Genomic DNA, 16,914 nt, shown 5'->3' on the forward strand with positions numbered 1-16,914 from the left:
GCATAGTTATTCCTTGAGACTTGTGACACTTCTATCATTGCCATACCGTCATCTAGGCATGCTATCAAGCTGGAAGCCTTGTTGGTTCAGCTTCTATTCCCTGTATATTTTTTCCTGATATATTGGTCCTGAGGACAAAAGCGTCTTTTCTTTCGTAGTTGGTTACTGCACTTCATGCAGGCTATTCCATTAACTTGCCAACATTTTACCTGTCTCCCTATCCCACCAAGCAGGAAAAGCCTCACTGTTTGGACCCTCATAGAGCTAATAGCTTCTACATAGACAGAACCCAATAGTTTTCAGGTAGACAACCTACTTTGGCGTGATTCCGAAACAGACAATTTCTTATTAGATTTTCGGGAACTACCAGTGCTGTATATTTTACCAGTTACTATTGAGTGCACTCTGATGTCCAACAAGATGAAAGTTTTGCCAGATGGGTGCTGCAGGACTTACTGGTTTGACTGTTTCTTCAGAACTGCCACCTTGGGGTAACTGTTTTGGCATTGATTCAAGATATGAGGAATTCACAGGTAGAACAAGTTACTTACCTTCAGTAACGTTCTCTCTGCTGGTCAAGCTGTCTACCTTCAGATTCCTCACCGATCCCCATTGCCTTCCCGTTCAGAAAAGTCCTGCATTTTTAATGTCTGGAGCAGAACCTGAAGCTGTGGTGCCACCTAGTGGCACAGGAGAGGTGTTACAGTCTCCAGATCAGTCTAGCACCGGCTTGGAGTCCGGAATCTAAACTATCTAGAGTAGTTTCCATAAAGATAGTTACCAGAGGCAAGTAACATATTATTCTGGGAGTTTTAGTCTTAGTATGGTTCAAATGAACCAAAGAAATGTTACCATATACAATGTTGCCACTGAGTAAAATGCTTTAAGTTCCAGAATGTGTAGCAAATCCTATATTACAAAGTTTCATTGATTGAAGTCCATGTTTACAGCTGCCAAAATGGAACTCATACTGCTAGTACTGTAAATACAACTTGGAATAAACATTTACAATGTCTGTTTTGCCCATAGTGGAGAATATGAAAAGATTGCCTGATATATTTTTCATCTCTGCAAATAACAGGGTTAATGCCAGAATTCCTTTAATTTCCTATTGATGCATAGAAGCTTTTCCCGAAGCATGATGTAAAATGAACAGAATAAATCTGCAATTGTGTTTTTGGTGTTTGAAAAAATGTAAAAAACATATATTCTGTTTTTGTGTTCAATATTTAAGTGTGACTGTTGCTTACTGTTTCTATGTTGACCTGTGATATTTCTCGTTGGCTTTCAGAGAGGGGAGATTGAGTTTGAAGTAGTATACGTTGCGCCGGAGGTAGACTCTGATGATGAAAACGTAGAATATGAAGATGAAAGTGGCCACCGTTATCGGTTGTACCTCGATGAGCTGGAAGAAGGTGGAAGCACAGGTGCGAGTAGGAATGACGGAAGTGGGGATGCAAAACCCTCACAGGGTAGGATAGATTTATGTTTATTGATGTCTGCTAATATTTTCAGTTGGTTAGAGATGCGTCTCCAAATCTATTGAACCCACCTCCTTTATTTCTCGCCTCTGTTTTTTACATGTACTTTCAATGTTTTGTTTTTTCCCATAGTATTTGAGTGTATATGGTTAAGAAGGGATATCACTGTAACTACCTACCTGCATTGCAGTATATTAGTCCAAATGTACTGTCCATCGGTGATCAGGATTACTGAGTAAAGGTAGCAACACCTTGCTATGCAGTAGTTTCCTTCAATTCCAACAGTAGCTAGCTCCTTTCGGTTTTAGTGAGATTAAGGTAATGTGTTGTTTCTTATGGAGGGGTGGCAAGCATGGAGAGCGCTCTTGATGGAGGATACTGATTGTGCTGTGTTCTCACTGTCACACTCACAATCTTTAAATGTCCTTGTCTGCTACTCATCTAACAGTTTCTACAGACAATATTCTCTTTTGCTTCCTACTCTTTTACTGGCACGCCTATATTACTCTCCCCTGCACCCTCTTTGTCTACACCGTTGACAGGTCATAAATCTGTTCACGTACTCTGTTGTCCTACCCTTTTATTCACATGCTGTGGAGTGGCTTTGGCTATGTGTTAGTGCAAGTAAGTAAATAAATGTTGCCTCTCCTCTACCCCCATCTACTTAATTTCTCAATTCAGTCAGGAAAACCTTTAACAGTAATTTACTTGGACCTTGCTTTGATAGTTTCAGTAAAACAATAATAACTGCACCTCGTCCCAACGAAATAAAAATACCCATACTGTTTCCACAAAAATTTGCTCGGTTATGTGTGTGTCTAGCAACTGAGCCAAAGAGGGCCCTCTTATGGTTTTGTAAAGATATTTTTCAGATACATTGTCTCCTTTTAGACACCATAAAAAGATCCTGTCACAAGTCAGTAGTAAGAATTCTTATTATCATGTTTGGTACGCCTTTCTCAAAATAATCTGGCATCCCAGAGTTTTCTGAACTTTTAATACTTACATTAAAATGAAATTTCAGCCTAAACTCTTGTGATCTTTTTAAATTTTCATTTTTCGAAAAAGTGACCAAGCCACCAATTGGTCACCCCAAACGTCTCGTTTGTAGTCCGCATATTGATTAAATAATTCAGGCAAATAAATTAATCTAATATCCATGCGTTTGTAGTATTACAAACCAATGACCAGTGTTGCATTCAAAAGAAATCCATTAAACACAATTTTTATCTATCCTGAGATTTTCCATGAAGTAGCTTTCTGTTCTTTTCTGAAGAGCTGCCACTAAAACAACAAAAAGACCTTCCCACAGAGAATTTTGGAGAATGCAGCCATGTTTGATTTTTATGAACCATAGCTAATATCGCATTGGACCAAGTGGTATACTCCAAAGTGCACCACTGATATGCAGATCTGGTTTTCCATCAGATCTGTGTGAGAATGTGATTGAATGAAATGGTAATGGAGGAGTTTAAACTCTTGGGGCTCTTGCCGTTAGTGTTTAAGTGGGGTGTCATGGTGCGATCATAGGTCAATTGTTTGAGACTTCAGACTTTAAAATTAACACTTTACACCTTGTTTCTGTACCTTGTTTGATTAATTACCAGTTGCCTAACCTTTTTTACTAACTCCGTGCCCACCCATATCTACTCATTTTGCCAACAAGATATTTAAATTTCGCCTTCATAGAAGCTAAATAATATTGCTAATGTATTTGTGAAGTTCACAAATTTAAGATGTGTGAAGATTTCCATGTGTGTAATTCAGGAATACCACTTGGAGTAAGAAGTCTGATCTATGTAGAGATGCTGTTTGTTAGTATCAGTTTTTATCTTCTGTATTTAAAAATAGGGTTGTTTCCAATTGCCTTTTGTTGTTAGTTTTATCTAGAAGATGAAGACTACTACCCATCTCCTGACAACATATATGTTAGCTGCTTTGAGTCTTTATCTTTCTTTTTCTGTTCCCTACTAATTCCGGAAACTGGGACCAAATTATACCTGTTAATTATTTCACTTCCACCCTGCTTGCATTTCACTATACTCTGTCAAAGAGAATAACATAACATGTGTATTTGTAAAGCGCACGTTAACCCCAAACAGGGTATCTTGGCCCTGAACAACAGATGATTATTGTTACCCAACTCAATGGTACTCATTTTATCGACCTCCGATGCATGAAAGGCTGAGTGGACATCCTGGGATTTGAACCAGCGACCATGAGGTAGAACAAAGGCCCCTGCAATGTATGTATTAGTCCACTGAGCCACCAGACCAGGCTCATACCAGTTATTGTGGATTGAAAGTAGTAAAGAACCTGCAACTATACACACCTGCCACCATGATTGTCAAGTGATATTTATTTGTAAAGTTTTATATAGCGCGAACATGACCCGTGAGGGTATCGGAGCGCTTTAAGGTGGGTGAGGGGAGTGAATAAACAGTAAAAGATACAGTAATAAAGTGAGACTATGACATAAAATCTGTGTTTTCAGCAACATGGAGCTGGTACTTCTCGATCTACATACTCCAGATAATTCCAGCTTTTGGGCTAGATATCTGGGAGTGTTGAAATGTATTTATTTATTTATTTTTGAGATTTATAAAGCGCGAACGTTTGCCCGAGGGCGTCTTGGCGCTAAAGACTCAACTCATGCCTCTACCAATGTAGTTCCAGAATGATTTACTGAATGAATAACCAAGTCTTTAAACCTTTACGGAAAGAGTATAGGGAGTGATTTAATCTGATTGAAAGCGGGAGTGAATTCCACAGTCTGGCTGCTGTAACTGAGAAGCGTCTGTCACCCCAGGAAACAGTCTTAGTACGGGGCACAATTAATTGGTGCAAGGTCACCGATCTTAATTGCCTTGCTGGAAGATATGGTTTAAGCTGATTTCTGAGGAACTGGGGGCCAAGATGATGCAGTGCTTTAAGCACCAGACAGAGTGTTTTGAATTCTATCCGCTTTTTTATGGGTAACCAATGATACTTCCGGATGATGTGAGCAATAGGCTTGAATTTAGGGATTTTTGATAGTACTCTAGCCGCAGCGTTTTGCACTAATTGCATTTTATTGATGACCCGAACTTGAGCGTTGGCAAAAATGCCATTGCAATAGTCGAGTGAAGATAGTACAAGTGTACTAACCAGGGTTTTGCCTGCACAGTTAGGCAAAAACTGAAGGATTTTTTTAATGAGTTTTAGCTTATAAAAAGCTGTTGCTGCTGTCTGATTAGCATGCGCGGAAAAGTTAAGATGGTCATCAAACACTACTCCTAAATTCCTGACCTTTAAAACAGGCTTGGGCAAGGTTCCAAATAATGAAGGCCACCAAATAGATGACCAATATGGTGAGATCTTCCCGAAGTTTAGCTTGAGGCAGCTTGAGGACATCCAGTCTCCAATTGCTTGCATGCCCTCCTGGAATCGCTCCGCCACCTCGTCTCCATCGTTGTTAATGACGAGGACTAACTGGGTGTCATCTGTATAGGAGGTAAGGCCCATCCCGTATTGCTTGATGATTCTAGCTAGGTCCGACACATAGATATTAAAAAGTGTCGGACTCGGGGATGAGCCTTGAGGAACCCCACAAGGCAGAGAGAGCTCGACTGATTGAAATGGCCCCAGTGTAACTGTCTGAGTTCTGCCGGACAGAAAAGAGGCTAGTAAGTTTTTAGCTCCCAGTTGTACGCCCATCCTTCCGACACGGTCGATCAAGATGGAGTGATCGACCGTGTCGAAAGCCGCAGAGAGGTCCAGCAGTACAAGTACTGCTGTACCCCCTTGATCTTTGATGACCCTAATGTCATCGGCGGCCTTGATGAGGGCGGTTTCCGTGCCGTTGAATTTACGGAACCCAAACTGGGTGCTGTCCAACAGTTGGTGTTCCTCAATGTACTCAGACAGCTGCTGATTCATTGCTTTCTCTACCACCTTGGCCAAAAAAGGTAGGGTTTTATGGGTAATGCAAGTAGTTTTTAGATGAATTTGTGCTTTATAAGGGAGCCAGTTTAGGGATTTTAGGTCAGGGGAGATGTGATTGTTTCTTTTTGTTCCGGTGACGAGTCTGGCCGCAGCTTTAAGATTGGCCTGTAAAGGGGCCAGCTTGTATCTGGGCAGGTCAGGAGTGTAGCACTTCCGTAATCAAGCCTGGGGATGACTAGGGCTTGGACCGCAGATTTAAGGTCATACTAGAGGAGGAAGGTTTTTAATTTTCTTCGGATGCTCATCTGGTAGTTCGCTCCTTTGTTGGCATTACTGATGTGCTTCAGTTTATGCAGACGTTTGTCTAGTATAATTTCCAGATCTCTTGCAGAGTCTACAATGAGGTGTACAATTGAGGGCAGTTAGAAGTTTGCGATGGTTGAGAGCAAGCCAGTTCTTAGTATTTCGAAGAATAACGTTGCGGGTATCGAAGTAATTAGGGGAGGAGATTTTCAGGTACAATTATGTGTCGTCTGCATACATGTGATAATGAATGTTGGAGGTGATGAGGAGTCTGGTAAAGGGTCCATTAATAAGTTGAAGAGAATGGGGGAGAGGGCAGATCCCTGTGGGACTCCCAGGGTAACCATAGAGGGCGTAGACAGAGAATGGTTGACCCTGACTCTTTGAGTTCTGTTATGGAGGAATGATGTAAACCATTGATGAACGGCCCCTGATAACCTCATCCTTCTTTCCAGTAGGTTTTAGAAGGTCATCCACTACATGTGTGAGTGCTGATTCTGTGCTGTGATCTTGTCGGAAACCAGACTGGTATTGGTCTAGGGCAGTGACACTCAAAGTACGGCCGGGGGGCTGAATGCTGCCCTCCTGACCTGTCGAGGAAATAGCAGCACTGGGCTGTTATTTCCTCGACTTAGCACTAATATACATTAAAAAAATGTTAAACAAGCAGCGCACACTAATTTAAAGGTTAATTGATGTTAAAGAAAGGAAGCAACTAGACCCTTAACTTTAGGAGAGCCTTCATTTTTAAAGACCGCAAACGTGTGAAAATATGATAGTCTTTTCAAAATTCAAAAAGCGTTTTTCATTAACCTGTAGAACAATTTCAGCTTAGTAAATCAGAATATAGCAGTGCAGTCAAATGTATTTTTTTTTTTAAGTGATGGTTTTCAAACATTTATTTAGAAGCGTTCATGTTTCCCACCCCTCATTCTACAATCCTTCCAGCAATGCCATTAGTAATTACATCCTAACACAGGAGAAGATTTTGTATAGCACTTATCTTGAAGTCATGTATTTTTAGGTCCTCTTTTATATGATAATGAAGAAAAAGGAGGGAAATTGAAATAAAATAATTGCCCTGGATGGCACAATTTGAATAAGTTAGAAAGCCGGGATTCATCCTAGGTTTTCTGGTTTTACATTATGCAATTGAGTTCGACCACTAGATGTACATTTTTCGCTTCCCCTTCACCCACTCTATGTCCCTGCCGCTCTTGCATTAGTACGCCCCCCGGTCCCACCAAAGACCAAACTGTCCGCCCCCCGGGAACATTTTTGAGAGTACCCATGGTCTAGGAGTTGGTAGTGAACTATGTGGTTGCAGAGTTGGATCTGTACACATTTCTCGATTAGCTTTGCCAGAGTGGGAATGATGGAAATTGTTTAAGTCTAAGCAATCTGCTGTTGTTTCTTTTAGGATGGGGGTTACCTGTCCTACTTTTAGACTATCCGCGATGGTGCCTTGAAGGACAGAGGCATTTACAATCTTGGTCCATAAAGGGAGGATATGCACTTTGATCTCCTTGAAGATAATCAGGAGTAAAGGGTCGATGAATGATTTGACGTTTTCACCACTGTTAACAAGTAGTGAATGCCACTTTCTTTGTTGGGGTGAATGTTTATCAAGAGGCAAGGTATTTGGGGTATAGCTCAGGGTGACCGATGGGGATAGCAGACTGTGATGGATGACTAATGGTGAGTAAGTTAGATGGTATCAGCTCCTTTTTTGTCTGTAACTTCTTTTCAATAATGACTGTTTTTACCTGGAAGAAGGAAGTGAATTATTTGCAATTAGGAAGCTTGTTGGATCGAATACCAGGAAGGTAGGGTTGGTTGTTGGATTGTTGCTTGACAGTTTCAAAAAGTTTTTTGGGTCGATTTCTGGCTTGGTCCAGTTGGGTTCTAAAGAAATTGGCTTTCGAATTTCTTATTCTTTTGTTGTAAGTGTGTCTCACTTTAACATTTCCAAGTTTTCCATGGAAGGTGAGGATCTCCAGGTTCTTTCTGCTAGTCTCAAATTGAGTCTTTCAGAATTGAGGTTTTCTTTGAACCAGGGTTTAGAAGCTTTGGTGGATAATTTTTTTTAAATTGTCCAGGAGTGATCGAGTCAAGGATGTTCAAGGTGGAGGTATTGTTATTCTCTGTAAGGTTGTGGATGTTCACCTGGGGAGGTCACTTAATTGTGACTGAGAGCCGATAAGTCATTGAAGTTTACGTTCTGTAGATTTTGTTTCCAATGTTTTTCTTCTTCACGTTAGCCTTTTTTTGGGGTCACACCGGTATTGATGAGGAGCGTAATACGGTAGTGGTCTGTACAATCTCAGGGCAGAATAGAATCCAGTGTAGTATTGCCCCATTTTCCAATGATTAGGTCTTGGGTCTCTCCGTTATTGTGAGTAGGGCAATCACAAATTTGGATCAAATCGAGTTCTGATAAGAAGGCCATAAAGGTGTTGACTACCTGGTCATTCAGGTCGTTCCATTGAAGGTTAAAGTCTTCAAGGAAGATCTGAGTAGTTTGTTGACCAGTGTTGGTTGAGATTACTTCCATGACTTGTTGGATGAAAGCTAGGTTGTCTCCTGGAGGACGGTAGATTAGATTAAGTCTGCAAATGGGTCTGTCGTTTCTGATGATATTGATGCAAAGGTATTCTTCTGCAGGAAGAGCATCCATAGCTGCCCGAGTTACCGCTAGGCAGGCAACACCCCCACCAGTTCTGTGAGATCTGTCCAGTCTAATGATGTTGTGACTAGGGGGGGGACTAGTAGGTGTAAAATAGGGGTGGAAGAGTCATTTAACCAAGTTTCTTTCAGGATGTCGAGGTCATGAGTGCATGTAAGGTCATAAATGTCAGATGCATGACTAACAGCCGATCTGCAATTAATGAGCATGCATTCAGGTAGGTACTGGAGTGGGCTGTGACAGACAGATAGGGGTTGAGATGCTTGAGATTGGCTTTGTTGATCCCCCTAAGTTTGTGACTTGGTTCTCTGTAGGGATTACTTAGTATGATTTGGATTTGACCCGTACATACCTTGTTGGTGTCTTCATTGGGGGTGTAGAAAAGGAGAAGTGCGTGGATGTCACTATCTGAAAGGCAATCGGACAATCTCCTGAGTCGAGAGGGAGAAATAGGAGGAGGGGTAGAATTCCTATTAAAGTGAGGTGTGTGTGAAGGTTGCGGTTAAGGAGCGAGACAAATTGGGAGCCAGCTTGCTTCTTCTGAAAACGGTCATGCCTTTGGTTGAGCAACACCTCAGTGGTTAAGGAAGTAAGTCTTAGAATATCTTCCTTGAGATGTAGCACGTTAAGTGATATCTCGTCATGGTGAGATTTCAAAGAGGAGAGGGGGCAGGTGGTCATGGGTTGGGAGGGAGAGGTCTGGTTGGGAGGGAGAGGTCAGGTTGGGAGGCAGAGTTAGTAGTGGAGCAAGAGAGAATTTGAAGGTGGGTAATATCCTGCAGTGGGATTGTCAGAGGGGATAGCCTGAGAGTGGCAGATGGGAGTGAAAGTGTGCTGATTGAGAGATCTAAGAGGCGAACGGTTCGTCCTGTCAGGGGGTATGTGATCTGGCATATTTGTCGTCAGAGTATTGGGAGGAGACGAAGGGGTGTAGGGAGTGTTGGGTAGGGATAATTCGGAAGCAGGGGTGGGATTGCGGGGCGGGAATAGGATCTGGAGAGAGCGACTCCTTGGTTGCAGTTGTGGAGGCATCAGGTGTATGTTGGCAGGAGCGTCGACCTAAGGAGAGGGACTCAGTCCGGACAGAGAGTGAGGAGTCTAAGGTAGGTGTGGGCAGATATAGAGGCTGGCATGTGATATCTCTACAGAGAGGGCTGGATTAGGCAGGTGTAGTGGAGGGTATACTAAGGGGTGCAGGATAGTGCTTGGGTTCTTATTGTTCACAGCTCTTTTTATGGTGGGAAAATCTCATCCAGTACTGCTAGGTTGTCATTAGAGGATTGAATTAGGATGATGCCATTATTGTACAGAGATATGGAAGTAACTGCCCTACAGAAGCGTGAATGGGATACTGATAGTATAATCCCAGCTGTGTTTTCCTGGAGTTGGCTATTCAGAACAGGGAGTATATGGCAGTTCTCTACTATGCACTTCTTTTTGTTTAGAAGATGAGATCACTAGTTACCGTACCCTTACTCGAGCAGAAGTATGGGTCGGAGATAAGGGTTTCACTGTGGGATTTGAGTAAACAGTATTTACGGCTTTTTGCAGCATTTTAGGAGAGATTTGGGGGTACTTAATCGAGTTGGAATTAAAGCCTGTTGGACTTAGTGTTGCGTTTTCGTTACATATTTAGATTAGTTGTGTAAGTACACTCTTCCTACAAAATAATACAACACCATCTGCTATTTGAAGAATGCAGTAATCTTTACACACAATTAAGTTGAAGAGTGGATTTCCAAACAACTTGCACTGTGATGTGTCTTAAAATTGTGTGTTAAGCTAGCCAATTTGTCAACCCAACTTCAACCAGATATAACATTCTCGTTTAATAAAGATTTGTCTCGCTATTCATTTTCTCCAGCATTGCCATTACACCTAATGGAACTCTTCTTATAACCTGTTCATTCTGGAGAGCAAATAGAACAATAAGAGATACATTATTAAAATCTTAATACTTAATAACCACTTTAGTCTGATTCAGTGATGTACCCAGGGTTTCTGTCACGCAGATTTATTTGTTCATGGAGTATTCTGTACTATCCCTTTCTCATTCAGATGGGTTATTTTTGCAGAGTAAGTGTCTTACCCCAATTATTTTTTTATAAAACATATCCACCTTTGCTGTTCAACATCAGACAAAGAACAGAAAGCTAGTGTATAGTTAAAGCTCAAAATCCCTAAAAAACACTCCGCTTCACATCAAAAATAATCAACTGCAGTGCAACATGTATTAAATATGATTGTGGCAGCACCTTCTGCCTTCGTCCGCCAGCAAAATGGAGCTCACTTAACACACGTACATGCTTATGTGCCTGATGCGCGCTACATTTCAACCCGCTCCCCTTGCATCCCCAAGCAATGCAAATAAAACTGTCCTATAACTGAGCAGGTAGTGCAGCCTCAAGGAGGACGCAAGAATATGCATTAAAGTAGGAACTTGCCAATCTTATCAGTTTTCTCAGGTCAAAAGTACAGTTGCTGCTGGTTACAGCTCAAAAGGCTTTTAAAAACACTTGAATGAATGGGTGGATTGCCTGCCGGAGAACATTGTGTCCCATAGGTGTAGTTGTCCCAGCCAATATATGAGAATCTAAGAGTTACAAATGTCACCCTTTAGGATTTTGTGAATTGTAAAGTAAGAGTAAACTAGTGCAGCAACAGGCTCTACTTCTAGATTTAATCTTTCTTACCCATGTGAATCGAGTCTATAATGTACAACAACTCAGTAAATATGATTAGCAAAACTATGATCTGATGAACTCTTTACCTCCCATATGTGAAGAGTTATTGAGAACTCTTCACTTACTTAGTGCCAATCCATGGTTTCTATGACTGCAGCTCTGATTAGTTTGGATCTTTCTGCGTGGTTGCTAGCATCACTTGCTAAGTCTACTTCAACACTAAATATTTTCTTTGACCTCCTTTCTCCTGATATTAAACTTAGGTCTCTGTGAAATTGATTTAATTGTATACTTTATTCATATGAAGTACCTAAAGTCTCCCGAAGATGGACACAAATGTGGAGAAATGGTGATGCTTTGTAGAGTGAAAAAAAGCAATTTTGAAGTCCTATTAGTTGTAGTTGTTGATTCCCACACTACTCTAACTGTAGCTTCCTGTATTGTTCTGTTGGCAGTGGCTATCTGAATGCCTGCCTTTGTTCTGGCTGTTGCTGTCTCTGCCTGCCTGGTTCTTCTGACTTTTATAGTCTTCTGGCTGTAGTTGCTTGGATTGGGCACTACACCACTGGATGTATCTGTATGTCGCAATACTATTCTTCTGGCACCAATTGTCTGTACCAACACCATTTTCCTAGCTGTTTCTACACCTCTTTCTAGATGTAGCAGTCTGTACCCATACTGTTCTTCTCGCTGTAGCTTCCTCTACCTAAGTTGATGTTCTGACTATCCCTCAGTCTTTATCCTGGATCCAGAACTTGTTTGTCAGTTTTGTAAATGTATTTTTCGATAGGGATTACATTTAATTTGTCTAATATTACACCCTATTTATTTTCAGTTAATAAAACTATTTTGTCTTTGGCAGTGTTTGAGAGAAAGCCAGTTCAGGATGGCCATGAAAATGGGGACCTCGGTTCATCAAGTGAGACTGCTTCCGAAGACACTGTACCTAAACATGCAAAACCAGTATCGTAAAAATCTCACAGGAGGACTGAACTCGTGAAACACAAGACATGGATAATCAGTATACCGTTCCAAAGTTTATATTCAAGGACTGGGCGCAGCACACTATGGGAAGCCGAAGACCGGCTGTAATACTGTTGACTAAAAGGCGGTTACCTCAGGGTTTCTTTGTGAGCAAATCTAAATGAGTAAAACTATCCTTTTTCTCTTCCTCCCATTCACGATAGTTGTTAAAATGTTGCATATGTGATTACCACTTTTTTAATTAAATGTACATCGAAAGATGTAGTCTGTGGAAGGATGCTTCAGGGTGTGTGGTCTTGACATAAATTTGATGTGTTCTTGATATTCCTCTCTTCTTTTGGTGAACAGTGGTGAACACGACAGTGACCTGGAATTGTATATAGATTTAGCACATTGAATTCTGTTTAGTCTTACTATTTCATTATCCCTTTATGCAGAACATTTACCAGAAAAGAGCTTAAAATGGGCAGTATTCCAACCCAATATATATATATTAAACTTTTTAAATAACCTCAACGGCAGTTTCAAATTATGTGCACTTTTGGGCACGGTAATCGAGATCAACACGCAAATATCCTTCCTCTAGGCTAGACAACGTGATATAAGATGGTTTTTATAAATTCTGAGTTGTTAAAGGGCATTTGATGTTACATTCCTGGTACTTGATCAGATTTTAAAATAGTATTCAAGGACAAGAGCTGGCATTCTGCTTATTTAAAGCTGAACTTAGCTGCATCTTGAAGCCGGAGGCATGTGTGATGCATGGGAAATCGGCAGAGAGGACCATTTCTCCCCATGTTCTGCGCCTTTACATGTTGTAGGCAAACCTGGGGCTCTTTGTACTGCAGTCCCATAATAAAGCATGAAGTTAAGCCCGCTTTCATACTCGATTCCCTGTGGGCACTTTTCCTAGAGTGCAGAGGAATTCTGCTTGCATTTTGACAGAAAAACTGAGTGGCATTTGTGTTTGGCTTGCTGTGCAGTGCACAAAGACTAAATGCATACATTTCACCACTTGGAGGAATATCAATGCATCCCTTGTTTAATGTTTATAACCGGTGAAATAAGACACAGTTTTTGTCTCTAAGTGCACTATATATGGTTCATAGGAAGATCTTTAAAATGTATATACCTTACTCAAGGATTTATCTATTTATAAATCTGAACCTATTGCTCATTGTGTGGTCTTTCGCTTCATGGCTCAGTTTACCAAAACACAGTATCTATACATACATTACGCATTGTTTGTTTCTATCATTTTATAGTGTGGTGTTTGTTCTATTATTTATTGTTACATCCTATTGTAATGCTTCAGCGTATTGGCTCCTGGACCTGGCAAAAACGTGAAAGTGCTCTGTCAGCTAGACATATCGTTCAAAATTGACTTTTTCTCTGCATTTTACAGTGGGAAAGTGAATGCCAGTTATGGCAGGAACACTCTTCACCAAACATAATTGTATGTTTCCTATTTGATATCATGGAATTTCTGTCAATGCACTTTAGCCCAGCATGGATATTTACGTCTTCTAATCAACTATTAACTTGATCTGAAAAACGACGCGTGGCGGAAAAGACGTTGCTACCCAAACTTCCACCCCAGCCATTGGAAGCTTCATGTGAACTTTTTCATTTTGAACATAGTACCAGTCTGGCACTATATTCCAAGCTAGATTTGGTCCCGTAGCCATGCAGCATGGCAGTTGTAGTTTCTTGAAGTCAGAGCTTTGGTTTGCCAAAGATTCTAGTATACCTGGACTGCTCGTATGTGACTCAAACCATTATGCTCTGCCTATTTGCACTTTTATGCTGCTGAATTCCGTATCTTGTTATTGCAGTGAAGTTGCCCTGTTAGTTATTTTAAAAGCTTTAAATTGACCCATAAGTGGAAGACTTAATGAACACAAAGGCAGGGTGTGTTTTTAATTAATGAAGCTTTTTGTGGTCCTTTGGGGCAATAAACCCACCACTATTTTTAAATGCAGTGCAGCTAATGTTAGCCAAAAACCTAAATCTTACCGCTGCATTTTGGGGTAGGTTATGCAAATCTGAGATGCAGTTAATCTATGCAGAAACTCTGGACTCTTTATTTTCTTACAGAAGAGGAGTGAAGAGTGATGTAATACAAGAGCTGTCTTATTAAAGCCTGCTTAAGTGGTAAGCTGTGATGCCCATTACCAAGATAGGAACAGATGTACCCAATGACAGGTTGGCTTTGGCCTAGTCAATAAATAAGAGTGCAATCTGAGATGTTGCTTCCCCCCAGTATTAGGAAGTCTAGAAACTACTTGCTTATCCAGCCGACAGTATTTCAGAAATGCACCTTCTGATCGGGACAGATTTCAAGAAACCCGAAAGCAGAACGCCAGTTAGCTATCATCAAATATATTTGTGTATGCAGAGGGCCTTTTCACATAGATCTCTGCTTTTTTGCTAACTATAACATATTATTTACAGTTATGCATAAGGCGGGTCACAATGGGTGCAGTTGCAAAGGTTTTAAATACATTCAGGCTTGCTTAGCATAAAGCTTCAGTTTACGTAGCCTGCAGTGATTTACCTTATAACATATGAGCTGTGTCACTTGTGCCAGGAATTTGAATACAATATTAGAAAGCTTTGTGTTTGTTTTTTTCCCTTTTTAACACCTCTTATGTTTAGTGTTGTACGTTTCACTTTACTGCACATTTCCTGTTTGTTAACATCTACTTTCTGTTGTTCAAAAGATTGATATATGGAGACCTGGTTCAAACTATAAAAGCCTTATTGGAGTCACCCATATGTCCGGTGATAATGTGGCTTTGCTGTCTGCTCAGTTACCCTTTTACTAGCCAGCACATTATAAATATACTCTAATGCTATAAAGTTAAAGATGCAGCCTATTTCTCGACTTTAAACCTTGCTATTATCATTTATTTTTTAGCCAAGTGACTATCAATAACTTTCGCATCAGAAACGCCTTATTGCTTCTTGTTTATTTTCATCAGGTTAAAGCTGATGCAGTCTGAAAGGATTAATTTGTAAAATGTGTTTCCTTGTATTCTTGATCACTGTGTGCTTTTTTGGTCCCCTCCAGTATCCTTAACTCTCTACACCACTCCACTCCACTTGCTTACCTTTTCTCTACTAATCATCACACCCCACTGGCCAGGGGCAAGTGTTGAATATGTTGGTTGTTGGAGGACTTGAAACAGGAGCTTTATTTCGGCAACCTCTCTTGCGTTATATTTTCCCTCTGTATTCCATACCTCTCTTCTCGTCATAGTTGTATGTTGGTGAGAAATGTAACTGGGAAATGTAAAGTTCCCCATGTTGTGTTGGCATCCCTCATTAAATGGCCATTAGGTGTTTGTTTCCCCACTTTTATTGTGCAGACCGCCTCAATAGATGGTGTTTTTCTCTCTTAATACTGGGTTAAAAGGCAATACACTTTTACAAAAAATGTTATACAATCTTTTCAGCTATCTTTAAGGCATACAGTTGTAAGCATTTGGCACACTTATACCTATTAATAGTGAGTTCCGCCTACCCCTAATTAATAGATAATGGGACAGGTAATATAGAACTTGATCCTTGCACAGCTTGTGCTTGTTCTATGGCCCATGGTTATTCTATGCAGAACATGGGAATATACTTAACATTTCCTACAAAAGACTTGCAGAAAATCTCCTGCACGATATTGAAATCTTACCTTTAGAAATGGGTATATTTTAGTTGCAGTGTGGTCTTTGCTACCAAATGGCCCCAAGTCGTGTACCACCCCATCACACAGTCCTGGCTATTAACCTAGCAGCACTTATCAAGCTCCAACTAGTAGAAGGTATGCCTGTACTGTGACACTGCAAGGCTTATAATTCAAAGGGCTGTATACTAATCTGTTGGGACTGGGGATAGTGTCACACCTAACACAGCCCCCTTTTCAGTGATATGATTTACTGCAAGATTGACATTATTGGTTTATTTCCCTAAGCCCTTCATCAAGTGTGTAGTTGACACTACGTTTTTGAAAAAGCTGAAGAAGTGAAACGGGTTTGCAAGATATATGGCGACAGAGTACGTTGGTAATCAAAAGGCATTTCCGTTGGTTGATGATTGTTGGGGAGAGGGAAAAGTTTAAGAAATGCAAGAGTTTCTGGCAACTGCGCTGATTGTATCTAATTCGATACAAAGGGATTCTAACTCTCCACGCATTAAAAAGCTCATAGCTGATTCACCGATTTAAAAGATTTTCAGAAATTGAGTGCGGATTTTTTGCACCTCACATGTGTACATTGGAATGGATGGAAGGAGCTGTAACATTCCCACCCAATATCATACATGAAAGTTATTTTAATGTTTTTTTTATTAGCCTGTAAATAAAGGTACCTTCTAAAAGAAATGCGTAGTTTGTGGTTATTTATTCTATGGTTGCAACAGCAGACAACATTCTGCTTGTTTGTGGTGGGTCACAAAATACTGCTCGTTTGTGGTGGGTTATGGGTTAAAATGGGTTTTGTTTGGAAATATTCCTGTGGCTGTCAAGTGAACATGGCTTCCATTCAAATATGGCAGGGTAAAGGGAATTGCATGAAATAGCACAAATTTCTCTTAAAGAATTACTAAGGAACTTCAGTCAGTTATGCTTTGGGGGTGTATTGAGCAAATGTATGCAACGCATCATGCTGTAGCACCAACCCTTTATTTACCCTAACTCACTTTAATGTTTTTTCGCCAAAGAAATAATCACAAAACTGTGCACATATAGTTGGCGATAAGACCTTTGATAAAATCTGTCACATTTTCATTTTAAAACAATAAGAAAGCAGTTCTAGAGGACATAATAGTTACATTCACCTTGAAGTTGTGGACCATTTCA

At 40.5% G+C, this 16,914-nt stretch overlaps 1 protein-coding gene across 2 annotated transcripts in view; it reads left to right on the forward strand.

Annotated features, from left to right (window-relative positions):
• The window catches only part of GOPC (golgi associated PDZ and coiled-coil motif containing), a 194,006-nt gene extending 177,569 nt beyond the window's left edge, over positions 1 to 16,437 (forward strand). Inside the window, exons 7-8 of one of the 2 annotated variants that reach the window (XM_078648484.1) lie at positions 1,292 to 1,472; positions 11,941 to 16,437. In XM_078648484.1, the coding sequence (XP_078504610.1) occupies positions 1,292 to 1,472; positions 11,941 to 12,050 (291 nt within the window). In that variant the 3' untranslated portion in view covers positions 12,051 to 16,437. The remainder of the gene's footprint in view (positions 1 to 1,291; positions 1,473 to 11,940) is intronic. The other variant, XM_078648485.1, reaches the window with a different exon arrangement.
• Positions 16,438 to 16,914: the final 477 nt, after the last annotated feature.

This window comes from Lissotriton helveticus, chromosome 6 (assembly GCF_964261635.1).
Source record: "Lissotriton helveticus chromosome 6, aLisHel1.1, whole genome shotgun sequence".
NCBI classification, from domain to species: Eukaryota; Metazoa; Chordata; class Amphibia; order Caudata; family Salamandridae; genus Lissotriton; species Lissotriton helveticus.